Source organism: Mesoplodon mirus (assembly GCF_964341445.2).
Source record: "Mesoplodon mirus genome assembly, chromosome: 2".
NCBI lineage: Eukaryota > Metazoa > Chordata > Mammalia > Artiodactyla > Ziphiidae > Mesoplodon > Mesoplodon mirus.
Window position 1 is genome coordinate 198,410,268 of NC_138977.1, and position 19,186 is coordinate 198,429,453.

The 19,186-nt window shown below is 43.6% G+C and overlaps 1 protein-coding gene and 1 pseudogene across 4 annotated transcripts in view; both read left to right on the forward strand.

Annotated features, from left to right (window-relative positions):
* The window catches only part of ENTPD1 (ectonucleoside triphosphate diphosphohydrolase 1), a 123,159-nt gene that overhangs the window by 78,057 nt on the left and 25,916 nt on the right, over positions 1 to 19,186 (forward strand). For all 3 annotated transcript variants that reach the window (XM_082633543.1, XM_082633542.1, XM_082633541.1), the window contains exon 2: positions 1,289 to 1,416. Coding sequence is in view for 2 of the 3 variants with exons in the window: in XM_082633542.1 (XP_082489668.1) it covers positions 1,289 to 1,416 (128 nt within the window). In the remaining variant the exon portion in view is untranslated. The remainder of the gene's footprint in view (positions 1 to 1,288; positions 1,417 to 19,186) is intronic.
* On the forward strand, positions 8,811 to 11,328 carry LOC309811043 (ral guanine nucleotide dissociation stimulator-like 2; annotated as a pseudogene). Its single transcript has one exon. The product of its transcript is annotated as a ral guanine nucleotide dissociation stimulator-like 2 (transcript).

Genomic DNA, 19,186 nt, shown 5'->3' on the forward strand with positions numbered 1-19,186 from the left:
GAGTATATGCCCACTGTTGAACCAATCACTGGACAGGGAATGAGATTATGCAGAACAGTCAGCCCCTTTCTAGGAGCTGTATGGGCTGCTTGGGGGAGTGGCAGGCATCTGAACAAAACTGAGGTTCTTTTGGGAAGCGAGAAGGGGGAAGTGCTGTATATTTCATTTATGATTCTCTTGTTTGGAAGGAATACATAATGGTGTTGATAAAACTTTTTCTCCTAAGTTTTGTACTGTTCGGTCTGATGGGTACAAACTGGCCCAAGACTCTAGAGATGGATGCAGACTGGAGACCCAGGCAGTTCCAGTCCTTTGGATTAAGTCCAACCTGTGCTCACAAGCTCGAAGAGGAGCTCTTGTGTTGGTGCAACCATAGCTGCTGAGAAAGAGAGAAAGGGGAGGAGGGGACACACGTTCCTCTTTCAGTTGCTTTAATCCCTTGCCCTGTCCTTAGAGAAGTGAAAACTATTTTGGAGAACCCATCTCATTTCCACATGCTTTTTTATTACTTGATCCTATCCTTCTTCCCCAAAGCCTAAGAAAAAGGCTTGGGGATAGCTTGGGAAGCTGAGAGAGGAAGGATGAGAATGGAGGGAATGGTGTAACCATTCCATTTCCTGTTCACCTCTGCTGTAAGCTCTATTTATCCTGATCAAAGTAAATTTGCCTTCTGTAGAATTCTCCTTCTGGAACTTTTTTATGCCCCATGATGGTAAGAGTATGAACAGGATAGACAAGATAATGTGAATGACGAAATGTTCAAAACTCCATAGCCCCTACGCTGTTACCAATTACTTAACGTATAAGTGTGGTTGAAGTGAAGGAATGTGTCAAGCCAGGAAATGTCATGAAGTAGAGGGACTACGATGTTCGATGATATACTCTGAATACTTTTTAATATCATACTCATTTTCCGGTAGATTTTGAAAATGAGGAGGGCTATCCTTGCTTTCTTTGTTCCTTGAACCTTGATAGACCTACATGACCTATTAAACCAACTGCCACTTTGGGATTTTTCCTTCTCATCCCATATCTGATCACTGATCTAATTCTGCCCATTCTCCTTACCACAGCCACTAACTCAGTTTTGGCCCTCATCACAGTACAGACAAATCCTTTTGTTCTTGTATTATTTCCCAATTACTTTGCAAGTGCCTCATGGATAAAGATCAGCTTTTATCTATCTTTGCTGTCTCCAGAAAGCCAGCACAAGGCCATATAGAAAGGGGAAGAAAATCAATGTCTATTGATTTCTTGTTGATATTTTCTATTCTTCTTTTGTTTTTAGAGTCTGCAGTGAAGATATTTTGCTCTAAAAACATACTGGGCATCCTTGGCTTCTCCTCTGTCATCGCTGTGGTAGCACTGCTCGCTCTGGGACTGACCCAGAACAAACCACTGCCAGAAAATGTTAAGGTAACTCAAACCCCTGAGTGTGTGTGTGTGTGTGTGTGCGCATGCAAATGTGTTTGAGGGGCCCTGGGTGGGGCGGAGGGAAAGTGAGGTTATGGTAAATCAGAGCATACAGTAGGAGTTGCGGTTCTGGAAGCCCAGGAGCAATTCAGTCTCCGTGGAACTAGGCAAGTAAAATGGCAGCGGATGCTCATTCTGAAGGAAAGAATGCCTTGAATCAATTAGTGGTGGGAAGATGATTGTCTTTGATTGTTCAGCAAATTGATTAAATCAATATTCTAATAGAGACAAATGCTTTATTCACCACATCCAGATCTGTGATATACTGTGCTGGTATTCTACAATCTAGTGCTATCTCTGCTTCTTACTCACTGTTTCATTGTGGAAACAGTGAACTCTTTGTTTATTGAACACTGCATTCTTTGTTCTTTTTACTCCATTATTATTTTATTTATTTATTTTTTGGCTGTGTTGGGTCTTCATTGCTGCGCTCAGGCTTTCTCTAGTTGCGGTGAGCGGGGGCTACTCTTAGTTGCGGTGTGCAGGTTTCTCATAGTGGTGGCTTCTCTTGTTGCGGAGCATGGGCTCTAGGCGCGTGGGCTTCAGTAGTTGTGGCACTCAGGCTCAGTAGTTGTGGCACGCGGGTTCTAGAGGACAGGCTCAGTAGTTGTGGCACACGGGCTTAGTTGCTCCACAGAATGTGGGATCTTCCAGGGCTTCCCTGGTGGCACAGTGGTTGAGAGTCTGCCTGCCGATGCAGGGGACATGGGTTCTTGCCCCAGTCTGGGAAGATCCCACATGCCGCGGAGTGGCTGGGCCCGTGAGCCATGGCCGCTGAGCCTGCGCGTCCGGAGCCTGTGCTCTGCAACGCGAGAGGCCACAACAGTGAGAGGCCCACGTACTGCAAAAAACAAAAAAACAAAAACAAAACAAAACAAAAAAAACAAGAATGTGGGATCTTCCAGGACCGGGGCTCAAACCCATGTTCCCTGTGTTGGTAGGTGGATTCTTAACCACTGTGCCACAAGGGAAGTCCCCTTACTCTGTTATTATCACTATCACCAAAGTTATAAAATTTATTAGACAGCTCTGTATACTTTGGGAGACAAAGATTGTGGAGAAGACTTGTTCCTCATCTCCAAAATATTAAACAAATCAATTTTAAAATCAATTTAAAAAAGACCCCAGAGAACACATACATGTATCAAATATAGTAATTTGAAATGAATCCATGGATGGACAGACTTCTTGTGAAATTTCCACATTTGAGGAGCTAGTTAGTATCATTAAAAATAATTAGGGTTATTAACTCTGCTGTGATTTATTTCTGCTTCCTTTCAAATTCATCAAAGTAGAATTTCAGAGACATGGATAGCTCACTAATACCTTGTAATATGGCCATCATTTTATTTAATCCATTAATTTAGAAACACATGGTAAGTTTAAATTTGTATTGCAAATACACCAATGTTAAACTTTCATTTGAATTATAATAAATAATCTTCAAGGGCCAAGAGACCAATATGCTAATGAATGCATATGTACATGTGGGCAGTGACATATCCAGAAGCTAACTTGACTACAGAGGCCCTGGAATACATATACAGAAGTATATATATTTTTTTCATTTGAAAATCCCAAACTGTGAGCCTGGAAAAATGGATGCATATGCCAGGCCTCTGAAACTATTGCCAACCACCCAAACCATTTGCTATATAGCAGAGGCCTGGATTACATTGGCATCCGTTTGCCACACAGATTCAACCCAGTGGGGCTGTGCACAGCAGTTCCTTTGTCAGCACAGAAGGCTGATATTATCTCATTGTCAATGGTCTCTTGCCTTTTAATATTGAGTGATGTTGGCTCTCCTGGCAAAACTTCACTCATAACTGAAGGCTCATGACATCTTGGTTTTGCTATTTGTTTACCAGCTCCAAAAGTACATGATTGCCTTCTTGATTTGAACTTTTTATATGTTCATTATTGCATCACTGGAGAGGGAGACTGCCTAGGAGGCAAAATCCACGACAGACTTAGGCTCTGTGTTCTCGGTGAATGCTCGTGGTCGTGGATGACCTTCCGTCATTCATGATGGTTGTCTTCAAGACTGCCGGGATTCTGTGTTATTGTGTTTGCCTGGGAAAACGGAGCAAGGTCTTTGGCATCTGAAGTGAATCTTTATAGCAATGTCACTGGCTTGATCCCACTAGGACGCTCTGAAGAGCCGTGGAGAAAGCACTTCAGAATGATCTACCCTAGGGATTTATCTCCTGGTTCTCATCCCCTGTTGGTCAAGGGTCGTCCCAGAGGTTGTTAACTCCCTGGCACTTCCAGTTTTGCACATGTGTCAGAAGGGCTATGTGGGTACCACAGGTGACCTACTAGGTGGTAGGAGAGAAGACCCTGAGAAGAAATAGAGAGATGAGAAGGTACAGGTGGAGCTGGAGTAAGAAGATTGGTCAAGGACATGTGAAGTGGCCACAAGAGGTATCTGAAGCATCACTATACCTATTGCTTTTTGTGGGGGGAGAGAGTCGTTTGTACAAATAGTTTCAGAACAATAGAGACATATTAATACAGAGGTAGGTGCAGTGCTATGGCAGCCCAGAGGAAGGAGTCACCAATTGTGCCTGGTCATATGAAGACTTCATGGAGGCGGCAGCCTTGGGTCTAATAAGGAACACTAAGGAGTTTCCCAGGAGGTGAGGTAGGACATGTTCTTTACAAAGACCATACCATGTGTTACAGAGTGGCAGCTTAAAATAGCAAGTGATCTTGGGGAATCACCAGCAGTTCAGTATGGCTGGAATATTAAATATGGGGCAGGAAGGAATGGTGGGAGAGGAGACTTTAGTCTGAGCTTAGTTTGCCTAGCTCAGGAGTGGACGTCTCATCCATTCAACTCTAGTAGTGCTCAAGATTGGCTCCATATTAAAAGCACCTGGGAAGCTTTTTAAAAATACTCATATCTGGGCCCTACTCTGGGTCAATTAAATCAGAATCTTTGGGGTGAAGCCCAGGCACTGGTATATTTTAAAAGCTTCCCAGGTGATTCTAATGAGCAGTCATGCTTGCCAACCACTGCTTCGAAGGTTTCAAACAGGGAGGTTATGCCCAGATTGTGTTTCCAAGATTCCTCTTGGCTGGAGAGCAGATTAGAGGAGGAGAGACCAGTTAGGATGTTCCTGACATTGTGTAGACAAGGCAGTTGAGCCTGGAACTAAGTCATTGTCTGTGGAATTAAGGCATTAAGGAGATAATGTGAGAGACACTGAGGTTGACCAGATCTTAGTGATTAGATTCCTTAGAGGACCTTTTAGGATAAAGATGGAACACGTTGGGATGTAATGTTGAGAACAACCTCTGCATGCTTCTGTTTAAAGAGGGTGGTGGCCATAAGCCTCTCTATGGAAAGACTTTCAGCTGTCTCTCTACCCACTGCCTCTGATTCTTCATCCCTGTCTTATTGCAGGGATAATTATTCTGTCTGCTCAGAGTGTGACACAACATGGGCCATGGATTCACACTGCCTGGGTTTAAACCTCAGCCCTGCTCTTATAGTCACAGGACATAGCTTCTCTGAGCCCCAGTTTTTCCATTTGTAAGACAGAACTGATAATTGATATCTCATAAATTACTGTAGGAATGAAGTGGGATAAAGTAAATGCAGTGTGAAGTATGGAATAGGATGCTGGCCCATTGCAGATACTCAGTGGTTGGTAGCTCATGTATTATCATTATCATCTTTGTAGCCTATCTGTATGGTGACAAATTGCCACTTATCTTTTTCCCTGCCTCTTCCCATCTGACTTGCCCTCTTCTAGCCCAGTTCTGGTCGGCCCTCCAGTCCTGAAGATCCAGGCTTGTTGTCTTCCTGCCTGGTCCAGTCTGGGTTCAGCCTTGCTGGGGAGGTGGTGGCCTCATGCCTGGGCCACATCTGGCAAAACACAGGAAGTCTATTGTACTGATGACTCTACTTGCCCAGCTACCCAAGTTGTAAGCATATTGAGGACAAGAATTGGGTTTCATTTGTCTTTGCCTATGTTTTAATACTCTTTCACTCAATTTATTCATTTAATAAATAGTCATTGACCGTCTACTCTACTTTAGGCCCTAGGGATACTGCAGTGAGCAAGACTGGCAAAGTCCTGACCCTCATGAAGGTTATAGTCTAGTGGAAGAGATAATCATTAACCAAATAGTCACAAAATAAATGTTAAATTATGACAGCACAGCCTCTGACTTGGGTGGCTGCCTCATAGAAGTTCGCTGACTCAGTGAGTAGAGTGAGCATCTTGAACAGGTAAAACTGCTCCCTCCTTGGCTGTGAAGAGCGTGTGAAGAACCACTAGCCTGGCAACAGAATCTGTCAGCCTCTGCCTCAGGCTCCCCTGTGGGTGCTGACTCCTCGTTCTCACTCCCAGAGCATACCCAATTCAAACCTCCAGGTTGTAGAACCTGGGAATCTACACAGGTAACAGGCGTCCTGGGCTGTTCTCATGACACTGAAGTCTGGGAACTACTGCCAAGTAGATACGCAATGACCACATTGCAGAAACAAACAAACATAGGGCTTAATGAACTGAAGAATCATGAGCTGCACCTGTGTCCTCTGGGCAAGTGCCTTTGTCCTGGTGGACTTGGTGGGGAGGTAGAGTTGAGGTCTGCTTGGTTTACCACTTCCTTAATTGCTGGTTTGTCACTGAACACTGGCAGTTAGCGAGTTGTCAGACATTCCTTTAGCACAAACATTGCACATTCTGGCACACACAGAACCCCGCAGGTTTCTCTCGAAGGCACCAAACTGATCCAGTCCCAAACCACACGCCTTAATTAAAAGCTGCCACTTCTGTGGAATGCTGGCCAGAGATGAGACAGCTTTGATTTCAATCCCAGATCTGCCATTTGCCAGCTCTGAGACTTTGGGCAAGTGTATTCTCTCTACACCTGTTTCCTTATGTGTTACATGGAGATAGTACCTACTTGGAGGATGGTTGTGAGGATTAAATGGAATAATATCATACTACTGACTCACTTACCAGAGTGCCCAGCACATCAGAAGCCCTCAGTGGAGACCAGCTGTCAACACTGCTTTGGGGGAGATGAGTTCTAGGAAAGGCCCTTAGCTGTTGGTGTGTTGTGGTCACTGAGCTGGGTACTCCCAGGATTTCCAACTGCTGCTAAGGGAAAGTGGCCTGTCCCCAGGCATCTGCTTTTGTCACCGGGAACTGAAGTGCTGTTCTTAGATGAGCGCTTGTGATTTTATCTTTTTATGGAGAATTTGGAAGAATTTACCTCAATTTTCAACCTCAAATACTCTTGGAAAATATATTATTTTTACTCCACTGGATTTTAAAAAACAACACCTGGAGATGAGTGGTGGTGATGGTTACACAACAGTTTGAAAGTACTTAATGCCACACTGTACACTTAAAAATAGTAAAAATGGTCAATTTTATATTCAGTGTATTTTACCACAATTAAAAAAATAAAAACAACAAACAACAACAAAACTGAAGTTTATATTAAAGGTCTAGAAACTCCAACTGAAGAAAAAAGAAAGGAGGAAAATGGTCTTTATTTCCAGGCCCTGCCAGCATCACTGTAGCTAATGGAGACCTGATTTGTTTATAGAGTACTAAAGTCACATTCAAAAGGACAAGCTTTGTTTATTCAAAAGGGCTAACTGAGGCAGACTGATGAGGTTGCTGAAGTTGCTGTTAAAGCTACAGGGACACCAGAGGGCAGGCAGCAGAAGCAAGAAGAACTACAATCCTGCAGCCTGTGGAACAAAAACCACATTCACAGAAAGATAGACAAGATGAAAAGGCAGAGGGCTCACATCCACAAGTCTCTGATTGGAAAGAAGGGACAGCAGAAAACTGCTTAGAGACTTGTTCTAACCAAGCTTCTTCCTCCCTGTCATTGTACTGTAACTGGGACAGAAGAAATAATGGGGATATGTGGAATTTTTAAAACAGTTAAGTGGAAAAGCATAGACAATTGCTGTAGACATGAAAAAGAAACATTTGTATGTTCTTAGACTCGAAGTTGGATAAAAATATCTTTTCATGTGGCAACAGTTGTGTGTTGATTGGCTAGGTTTCTCCCATGTGTTTTATACAAAAATGGAATTGATAAACCATTTAAAAAAAAAAAAAGAAAAGGCAGAGGGCTATGTACCAGATGAAGGAACAAGATAAAACCCCAGAAAAACAACTAAATGAAGTGGAGATAGGCAACCTTCCAGAAAAAGAATTCGGAATAATGATAGTGAAGATGATCCAGGACCTCGGAAAAAGAATGGAGACAAAGATCGAGAAGATGCAAGAAATGTTTAACAAAGACCTAGAAGAATTAAAGAACAAACAGAGATGAACAATACAATAACTGAAATGAAAACTACACTAGAAGGAATCAATAGCAGAATAACTGAGGCAGAAGAACGGATAAGTGACCTGGAAGACAGAATGGTGGAATTCACTGCTGTGGAACAGAATAAGGAAAAAAAAATGAAAAGAAATGAAGACAGCCTAAGAGACCTCTGAGACAACATTAAACGCAACAACATTTGCATTATAGGTGCCCCAGAAGAAGAAGAGAGAAAGGACCAGAGAAAATATTTGAAGAGATTATAGTTGAAAACTTCCCTGACATGGGAAAGGAAATAACCACCCAAGTCCAGGAAGCACAGCGAGTCCCATACAGGATAAACCTAAGGAGAAACACGCTGAGACACATAGTAATCAAACTGGCAAAAATTAAAGACAAAGAAAAATTATTGAAAGCAGCAAGGGAAAAACGACAAATAACATACAAGGAAACTCCCATAAGGTTAACAGCTGATTTCTCACCAGAAACTCTACAAGCCAGAAGGGAGTGGCATGATATACTTAAAGTGATGAAAGGGAAGAACCTACAACCAAGATTACTCTACCCGGCAAGGATCTCATTCAGATTCAATTCAGAAATCAAAAGCTTTACAGACAAGCAAAAGCTAAGAGAGTTCAGCACCACCAAACCAGCTCTACAACAAATGCTAAAGGACCTTCTCTAAGTGGGAAACACAAGAGAAGAAAAGGACCTACAAAAACAAACCCAAAACAGTTAAGAAAATGGTCATAGGAACATACATATCGATAATTACCTTAAACGTGAATGGATTAAATGCTCCAACCAAAAGATACAGGCTTGCTGAATGGATACAAAAACAAGATCCATATATATGCTGTCTACAAGAGACCCACTTCAGGCCTAGGGACACATATAGACTGAATGAGAGGGGATGGAAAAAGATATTCCATGCAAATGGAAATCAAAAGAAAGCTGGAGTAGCAATACTCATATCAGATAAAATAGACTTTAAAATAAAGAATGTTACAAGAGGATCAGGGGCCGGAGACCTACGGGAACAGCGGCCCGGGACCCGCGCTGCCCCCACCCCTCCTGAGCAGGCACCCCCATGGCCCAACCCCACTGATTCCTTCACTCGGCCATGCTCCCGCGGTCCCTGCGGCTGTTTTGGGACATGAGCCCCCCAGGGGGAGTCGTGCTGAGCAGCTTCCGGAGTCAAGACCCCAAAGAGGGTGGGGGCGCAGGTGGCTGGGGTGTGGGCGGGGGGCAGGAGGAGGAGGAGGAGGAGGAAGATGACGAGGCCCCTGTGTCTGTCTGGGATGAGGAGGAGGATGGTGTCACCTTTACTGTCACAAGTTGCCAGTATCGGCCTGTTGATCTCTTGGCCCTGAGGCCTCCCCTGCATTCCTCCTGGAGGCTCTGAGCTGGCACTCTGGAAGCCCTGGTCAGACACCTGCTGGATGCCCGGACATCAGGGACTGACATGACCTTCACGGCAGCCTTCCTGGCTACTCACCGGGCCTTTACCTCCACGCCTGCCCTGCTAGGGCTTATGGCTGACAGGCTGGAAGCCCTTGAATCTCATCCTACTGATGAGCTAGAGAGGACAAAAGGGGTAGCCATCTCTGTACTGTCAACCTGGCTGGCCTCTCACCCTGAGGATTTTTGCTCTGAGGTCAAGGGTCAGATTGAATGGCTTGAGAGCTTCTTGCTTCAGAGAGGTATGTAGCAGGGGAGGGTGTTGGGGGGGGCGGCGCTGACCTCATCCGCAACCTCTGGTCCTGGGTGGACCCCCAGACCCCCGAACTTCCTAAGCCCCGGCCCTCCCCGGCGATCCCCCTGCTGACCCCACGGATGTCTTGGTGTTCCTCACTGACCACTTGGCCGAACAGCTGACCCTGCTAGATGCGGACCTATTTCTCAATCTGGTCCCCTCTCAGTGCCTGGGGGCCTGTGGGGTCACAGAGACCGGCCAGGACATTCCCACCTCTTCCCATCTGTCCAGGCTACTGTCATACAGTTCAACAAGGTGGCAGGGGCAGTGGTCAGCTCTGTCCTGGGGGGCTACCTCAACCAGAGAGGGGCCTGAGGAGGTAACCATATGGCCACTCCGTCCACCCCAGAGGGCCCGGATGCTGGAGAAGTGGATCTGTGTGGCAGAGGAGTGCCATCTGCTCCAAAACTTCTCTTCAGTGTATGCTGTGGTGTTGGCCCTGCAATCCAGCCCCATCTACAGGCTTCAGGCAGCCTTGGGGGAAGCAGTCAGGGACAGCCTCAGAGTCTTTTCCAGCCTCTGCCAGATTTTCTCCGAGGAGGATAATTATTCCCAGAGCCGGGAGCTCCTCCTGCAGGAGGTGAAGTTGCAGCCTTCTCTGGAGCCAAATTCCAAGAAGTCCCCGGGGTGGGGGTGTGGTCCCATACCTTGGCACCTTCTTGAAGGACCTCGTGATGCTGGACACAGCCTCCAAGGATGAGCTGGAGAACGGATACATCGATTTTGACAAGCGGAGGAAGGAGTTTGCTGTCCTTTCTGAGCTGAGGCAGCTCCAGAACAAATGTCATGTCTATGACCTCCGACCTGACCCCGATATCCAGCGGTGGCTACAGGGGCTCCAGCCACTGACAGAGGCCCAGAGCCATCAAGTGCCCTGTGAGGTGGAGCCATCCAGTACCAATGACCCTCCTGCCCCGCGGGTGCTTTGACCAACGCTGGTCATCTTGCAGTGGACAGAGGTGCTGGGTTCTGTTGGAGGTCCCACACCCCTTGTTTCCTGGGACTGGCCCAGTGTGGGGGCAAAGGAGGTGCCTGGAACCCCCGCTCCACTGCTGACCCAGCTGGCTCAGCACATGAAGTGACCGTCTGTCTCATCTCTGGACTCTGCCCTGGAAAGCACTCCAGCCCTGCAGAGTCCCGCTGACCCCAGCCACCTCTCTCCCCCAGCTTCCTCCCCGAGGCCTTCTCGAGGTCACTGCCGCTCAGCCTCCTGTGGCTCCCCGCTCAGTGGGGGTGCAGAAGGGGCCTCCAAGGGGGCTGGATATGGGGGAGGGGGGCCTGGGTCAGGGGGCCTCTGATTGCCACATGATCCAAGTCCAGATGGAGCTGGGGGAAGATGGCAGTGTCTACAAGAGCATCTTGGTGACAAGCCAGTACAAGGCTCCAAGTGTCATCAGTCATGTTCTTAAGAAAAACAATCATGATTTTTGCGGTGGCTTCAGAGTATGAGCTAGTGCAGCTGCTCCCAGGGGAGTGAGAGCTGACCATCCCCCGCTCGGCTAACGTCTTCTACACTATGGGTGGAGCTTCACTCAATTTCCTCCTGCGGCAGTGGTGACGGCCCTCCACTGCTACACTGGGCCGCGCCAGTGGCCCTTCTGCCTCGGGAGCTCCCCCAAGTGAGGGGGGAGGGGGTTCTTTTCCCAAGATCAAGGCCACAGGGAGGAAGATTGCCCAAGCACTGTTCTGAGGAGGAAGCCCTGTTGGCTCCTAGAACTCATGGTGGCCGTGCCAGATGTAGGGAGCCATCCTGAATGGTGGCAGTTGCCGCACTGGGAAAAAATCCAGAAGGATGGCCAACCACCCTGGGGCAGTGAAGTGCCACTGGTTTACCAGACAACCAAGATCCAGCCCTATGGGAACTGGTAATCGTGGTACCCAAGATGGATACCTGTGTATAGCTTCCCGCTTTCCATGAATGCAGCACACAGCTAGTGCTGGGAAAAGGATCCATTTCTGATTCCTGTCCACATCCTTGCATGCTAAGGGCCAAGGAAAGGCCTGGAGGTAGGGGGAAAGGAAAAGCCTAGAGGCTCTGAGCCCCAGGGGAAGGGAATGGTAAGAAAAAGTTTACAGTAGGAGTTCCTCTTCCTACTCTGGGTGTTCCTGTCACTGTGACAACACTAATAAACCAAAACACTACCTGAACTCTAAAAAAAAAAGAATGTTACAAGAGACAAGGAAGGACACTACATAATGATCAAGGGATCAATCCAAGAAGAAGATATAACAATTAAAAATATATATGCACCCAACATAGGAACACCTCAATATATAAGGCAACTGCTAACAGCTATAAAAGAGGAAATCGACAGTAACACAATAATAGTGGGGGACTTTAACACCTCACTTACACCAATGGACAGATCATCCAAAATGAAAATAAATAAGGAAACAGAAGCTTTAAATGACACAATAGACCAGATAGATCTAATTGATATTTATAGGACATTCCATCCAAAAACCTCAGATTACACTTTCTTCTCAGGTGCACACGGAACGTTCTCCAGGATAGATCACATCTTGGGTCACAAATCAAGCCTCAGTAAATTTAAGAAAATTGAAATCATAGCAAGCATCTTTTCTGACCACAATGCTATGAGATCAGAAATCAATTACAGGGAAAAAATGTAAAAAAACACAAACACGTGGAGGCTAAACCATACATTACTAAATAACCAAGAGATCACTGAAGAAATCAAAGAGGAAATCAAAAAATACCTAGAGACAAATGACAATAAAAACATGACGATACAACACCTATGGGATGCAGCAAAAGCAGTTCTAAGAGGGAAGTTTATAGCTATACAAGCCTACCTCAAGAAACAAGAAAAGTCTCAAATAAACAATCTAACCTTACACCTAAAGGAACTAGAAAAAGAAGAACAAACAAAACCTAAAGTTAGCAGAAGAAAAGAAATCATAAAGATCAGAGCAGAAATAAATGAAATAGAAACAAAGAAAACAATAGCAAAGATCAATAAAACTAAAATCTGGTTCTTTGAGAAGATAAACAAAATTGGTAAACCATTAGCCAGACTCATCAAGAAAAAGAGGGAGAGGACTCAAATCAATAAAATTAGAAATGAAAAAGGAGAAGTTACAACAGACACTGCAAAAATACAAAGCATCCTAAGAGACTGCTACAAGCAACTCTATGCCAATATAATGGAAAATCTGGAAGAAATGGACAAATTCTTAGAAAGGTGTAACCTTCCAAGACTGAACCAGGAAGAAATAGAAAATGTGAACAGATCAATCACAAGTAATGAAATTGAAACTGTGATTAAAAATCTTCCCACAAACAAAAGTCCAGGACCAGATGGCTTCACAGGTGAATTCTATCAAACATTTAGAGAAGAGCTAACACCCAGCCTTCTCAAACTCCAAAAAATTGCAGAGGAAGGAACACTCCCAAACTCATTCTATGAGGCCACAATCACCCTGATACCAAAACCAGGCAAAGATACTACAAAAAAAGAAAATTACAAACCAATATCACTGATGAATATAGATGCAAAAATCCTCAACAAAATACTAGCAAACAGAATCCAACAACACATTAAAAGGATCATACACCATGATCATGTGGGATTTCTCCCAGGGATGCAGGGATTCTTCAATATATGCAAATCAATCAATGTGATACACCATATTAACAAATTGAAGACGAAAAACCATATGATCATCTCAATAGATGCAGAAAAAACTTCTGACAAAATTCAATATCTGTTTATAAAAACTCTCCAGAAAGTGGGCATAGAGGGAACCTACTTCAACGTAATAAAGGCCATATACGACAAACCCACCACAAACATCATTCTCAATGGTGTTTCCTCTAAGATCAGGAACAAGACAAGGATGTCCACTCTCACCAGTATTATTCAACACAGTTTTGGAAGTCCTAGCCATGGCAATTAGAGAAGAAAAAGAAATAAAAGGAATAGAAATTGAAAAAGAAGAAGTAAAACTGTCACTGTTTGCAGATGACATGATACTATACATAGAGAATCCTAAATATGCCACCAGAAAACTACTAGAGCTAATCAATGAATTTGGTAAAGTTGCAGGATACAAAATTAATGCACAGAAATCTCTTGCATTCCTATACACTAATGATGAAAAATCTGAAAGAGAAATTAAGGAAACACTCTTTTTTACCATTGAAACAAAAAGAATAAAATACCTAGGAATAAACCTACCTAAGGAGACAAAAGACCTGTATGCAGAAAACTATAAGACACTGATGAAAGAAATTAAAGATGATACCAACAGATGGAGAGATAGACCATGTTCTTGGGTTGGAAGAATCAATATTGTGAAAATGACTATACTACCCAAAGCAATCTGCAGATTCAATGCAATCCCTATCAAATTGCCAATGGCATTTTTTCTGGAACTAGAACAAAAAATCTTAAAATTTGTATGGAGACAATATAGACCCCGAATAGCCAAAGCAGTCTTGAGGGAAAAAAACGGAGCTGGAGGAATCAGACTCCCTGACTTCAGACTATACTACAAAGCTACAGTAATCAGGACAATATGGTACTGGCACAAAAACAGAAACATAGATCAGTGGAACAAGATAGAAAGCCCAGAGGTAAACCCACGCACCTATGGTCAACTAATCTATGACAAAGGAGGCAAGGATATACAATGGAGAAAAGACAGTCTCTTCAATAAGTGGTGCTGGGAAAACTGGACAGCTACATGTAAAAGAATGAAATTAGAACACTCCCTAACACCATACACAAAAATAAACTCAAAATGGAGTCAAGACCTAAATGTAAGACCAGACACTCTAAAACTCTTAGAGGAAAACATAGGAAGAACACTCTTTGACATAAATCACAGCAAGATCTTTTTGTTCCACCTCCTAGAGTAATGACATAAAACCAAAAATGAACAAATGGGACCTAATGAAACTTCAAAGGTTTTGCACAGCAAAGGAAACCATAAAGAGACCGAAAGACAACCCTCAGAATGAGACAAAATATTTGCAAACGAATCAACAGACAAAGGATTAATCTCCAAAACATAAACAGCTCATGCAGCTCAATATTAAAGAAACAAACAACCCAATCCAAAAATGGGCAGAAGACCTAAATAGACATTTCTCCAAAGAAGACATACAGATGGCCAAGAAGCACATGAAAAGCTACTCAACATCACTAATTACTAGAGAAATGCAAATCAAAACTACAATGAGTTATCACCTCACACCAGTTAGAATTTCTGATTTTCATCAGAAAATTTACAAACAACAAATGCTGGAGAGGGTGTGGAGAAAAGGTAACCCTCTTTCACTGTTGGTGGGAATGTAAATTGATACAGCCATTATGGAGAACAGTATGGAGGTTCCTTAAAAAACTAAAAATAGAATTACCATATGATCCAGCAATCCCACTACTGGCCATATACCCAGAGAAAACCATAATTCAAAAAGACGTATGCACCCCAATGTTCATTGCAGCACTATTTACAATAGCCAGGTCATGGAAGCAACCTAAATGCCCATTGACAGATGAATAAATAAAGAAGATGTGGTACATATATACAATGGAATACTACTCAGCCATAAAAAGGCACGAAATTGGGTCATTTGTTGAGACATGGATGGATCTAGAGATTGTCATAGAGAGTGAAGTAAGTCAGAAAGAGCAAAACAATTATCGTATATTAACGCACGTATGTGGATCCTAGAAAAGTGGTACAGATGAACTGGTTTGCAGGGCAGAAGTTGAGACACAGAAGTAGAGAACAAACACATGGACACCAAGGGGGGAGAGCCGCCACGGGGGGGTGGGGATGGTGGTGTGATGAATTGGGCGGTTGAGATTGACGTGTATACACTGATGTGTATAAATTTGATTAAAAAAATAATAAAAAAGCTACAGGGACTTATAAGAAAGATTCTAAAGGACCAGTATGTCTGAAGAGACCAAAAGAAGTTAATTCACACCGTTGCCCATGTTACTTGGCTTCTGGGGTTTTTGTTGTGGGGATGGGGTGGAATTCAGCTCCATGGCACTCCTTTATATTAGACTGTGTATATTAACATCTTTTAGGACTGGAAGGAGTTTAGGGACTATATAGTTCTAACTCCCCTTATTCATTCATGTGTTTTGAGCTACAGTTGTCTGTTGAATTCCTTTTTTGTACCTAACATATAATAGGATCTACCATTGTGGATGCTGGATATACCATAGTATGCAACACAGACCTGCCCTAATATAGCTTAGGATCTAATAGGGAAGACAGACGTTAATCAGATAGCCACATAAATATGTAATTACACATTGTGGCAAGTGCTGTCTTTAGAGGGAAAATACAGGTTGTCTGAGACATGGATTAGGAGGGTAGACTCAGATCTGAGAAGGTCAGGGAAGGCTGGGATCTCAGGTGAAGGGCTTTCTGGGCAAAGTCTCTGGAACAGTAACCTCGTGGCCAGTGGGGAACTGAGAGTACACTAGTGTGAGGGTGGGTGTTTTCTGAATGAGGAGAGGGTTGAACATCCCACTTCTGCTGAGTCAGGAGTAGAAGTACATCATCTACTGTTCCAATTTTCTCTTTCTTTTCACATTGAAGGAGACTTACTCAGAAGCCTGGACCTGGGACATTTGCACAGGTAGAATTATTTCCATCCAAAGACAGGATCTGCCCCACTTCCACATGGCCTCCAGTCACCCTGAGCTCGGGCTCTGTTGCTACCCACATCTCCAGATCTTCACCAAGGCACACTGGTGTCTCATGAACCAAGCAAGGTCATTTCTGTTGACCCTCTTTCTAGACCACTGATTCTGTTCACTCAGCATAGCTCATGAAGATCAGTTATGGTTGATAAAATCATGTGTATGATAAAAAACTAGCTTAAGATGAAGTTTATACACAGTATGATTGCAACTATATAAAAATTGCCATACATTAAAAAAGACCAGAAGGAAATAAATTAAAAGAACAGTGATGTCTAGTTGGTGAAATCTTTTTTTTCCTTAATTTTATTTTTTTTATCGGGGTATAGTTGTTTTACAATGTTGTGTTAGTTTCTACTGTACAGTGGAGTTCCTTGTGCTATACAGCAGGTTCTCATTAGTTATCTGTTTTATACATATTAGTGTATATATGTCAATCCCAGTCTCCCAATTCATCTCCCCCTTTCCCTTTTGGTGTCCATACGTTTGTTCTCTACATCTGTGTCTCTATTTCTGCCTTGCAAATCGGTTCATCTGTACCAATTTTTAAAATTCCACGTATATGTGTTAATATATGACATTGGTTTTTCTCTTTCTGACTTACTTCAATCTGTATGACAGGTTCATCCACGTCTCTACAAATGACCCAATTTCATTCCTTTTTATGGCTGAGTAATATTCCATTGTATATATGTACCACATCTTCTTTATCCATTCTTTTGTCGATGGACATTTAGGTTGCTTCCATGACATGGCTATTGTAAATAGTGCTGTAAATGAACATTGGGGCTAGTTGGTGAAATCTTAAATGTCTTTTTTTCGTTTTCCTTTCATTTTCTAGATGTTACTTAATAAAATTATAGTACTCTTAAAAGAGAAAGTCATATTGAAATAATAATATTAAGGAGATGTCAGATCTCTTCCTCACTACTCAAATCTTTGATTTTTCTTTGATGTGAAGGACATACTTATAGGGGCTTTTAGAAATGTTTTAAATATGAGCTACAGAGAAACATTGGGTACGAGTAATAGCATGACAAGGCACAGCATTTCACAAAACACTTCTATAGGATGGAATTTTAATTTAAAACAGAATTCTGTTGTCGCTGAGTCTTGGGGATGCTGGTTTAAACTAGGTTAAGCGGGTTTCTCCACTGTCAGACTTCTCTGAAGCAGTCATTATCTAGTGGGTTCGTGAGCCCAGGATGGGGAGAGAGCATGCAGCATTGCCCAGATTTCTGGGAAACTTTCTTCACTCAGGCCCTTGTAGGCTTAGTGCTCTCTGGAACATGCTTTGGAAAATGCTTATGTGGGGAAAGAGAGCAAAAGCTGGTGGCTCCTGGGGCTCTAGATGGATCAGGTGAGATATAACTATCTTTACTACCCATTCAGCAAGTCAAACTGCTCTGGACCCAGTTTTCTACTATAAAATAAGAGGATTGGATGAAATAAACTTCTAGCTCTAAAATGGGCCAGCTATGAAAAACAAGTGAATATGCTTGTAGTTTTGTGACAATGAAAGGCAAACTCCCTGAATGTTCAAACAGAGAATTTTCAGACCATCAAGCTTTATCTTTCCCTAAAGGCAGCAAGCGATGCCAAATTTTTATTCTGCAATCCATTTGGAAGACAAAAACCATTTGTTCCAGTTCAACAGGTTAGCATTCCAGGCTGCTATATACAGCAGGAAGTGCCCTCAATTCCCGTGTTAATGCGCTACCCACCCTTCTCAAGCACTTGCCAAATGAAATGTAGTAAAAGTTTTCCTTTCTCAACCACCTCACTGCGTAAGGTCTTAGAGAAACAGGCTGATAGGAGCAAGGCTGGTTCCTGTGCTCTACTGGAAGAGGATCTTTCATGTCAACATAGTAGACGGAATAGAACACCCTGATTCCAGATAAAGGCTGCTTGCTGCTGCTGCCTTGCTATCTTTTATCATATACTTCTGTGGTTAGAACATCTTCTGACAGGAAGAATTCAGGGACCCTGCTAGGGAACAGCAGGATTTTCTGCCATGTAACCCCTGAGGCTTTTGCTCCACCCTGAGAGGTTTCCCACGGGTTCAAAGGCCCCAGACCTCAGTTTAGACCCCTGTCTGCTCACAGAGGTCACCGCCTAAGCCGGTTCTTGGTTTGATCTCACTGCAAGCCTAGTTGCTGAGGAGTCTGTGCAGCTTCCTTCCTTGTTGCTCATCTGAGCTGTGGCCCTCACAGTGCCATCTGCCACTTGATAATGCTTAAGTCAGCAGGTGTTGTACATCCGTCCCCTCATATTGTCTTATCACCTGGGAAGAACCTAAAAACTCCAGGGAGAAAAGAAGACAAGAATTGGAATTCAACTCCCTGGACCACTGCGGATAACTAAACGTAGAGCTTGTTGAGGTGTCACGTTTTCTTCCATTTCACCCCAGGGAGTATCACTGTGCTGCTGTGTGAGCATCCTTGACCTTCCATAACATCTGCAGTATTCTCTGCCTCCTTCTGCACAGCGGGGCTTCCTTGTGGTAATCAGCATTATGCCCCCGTAAAGAAAAGGACCCGCGTGCTTGCTTCGGGCAAGGTGATTAGGTGACGGAGCCTGGATTTGGATCAGAGTCAGACCCAAGACCTTGTGCTCCTTTTACAGAGGAACAAAGGAGCAAGGTCCGGACAATAGTTTTCAAATTGGTGCCCCACTGAAAGGGCTGCCTCTGATCGAAAACCAGGCCCTGTCACCTAATCACTTTGTATCGTGACGAAATTACTTAACCTCTTTGTACTTTAGTTTCTCATCTGTATAGCGGGGATGAAAACAGTATGGACCTTATAGTACTGGTCCAGCAGTTAAGTCAGATAATTCTTATAAAATACTCCTCGCAACACTTGGCTGGTGCATGTCATGCCCTCATGAAATGTGATGTGGTGACTTTGTTCTTCTCCTTTCTCTTCTGACCACCTAGTTCTTTCTCATATTG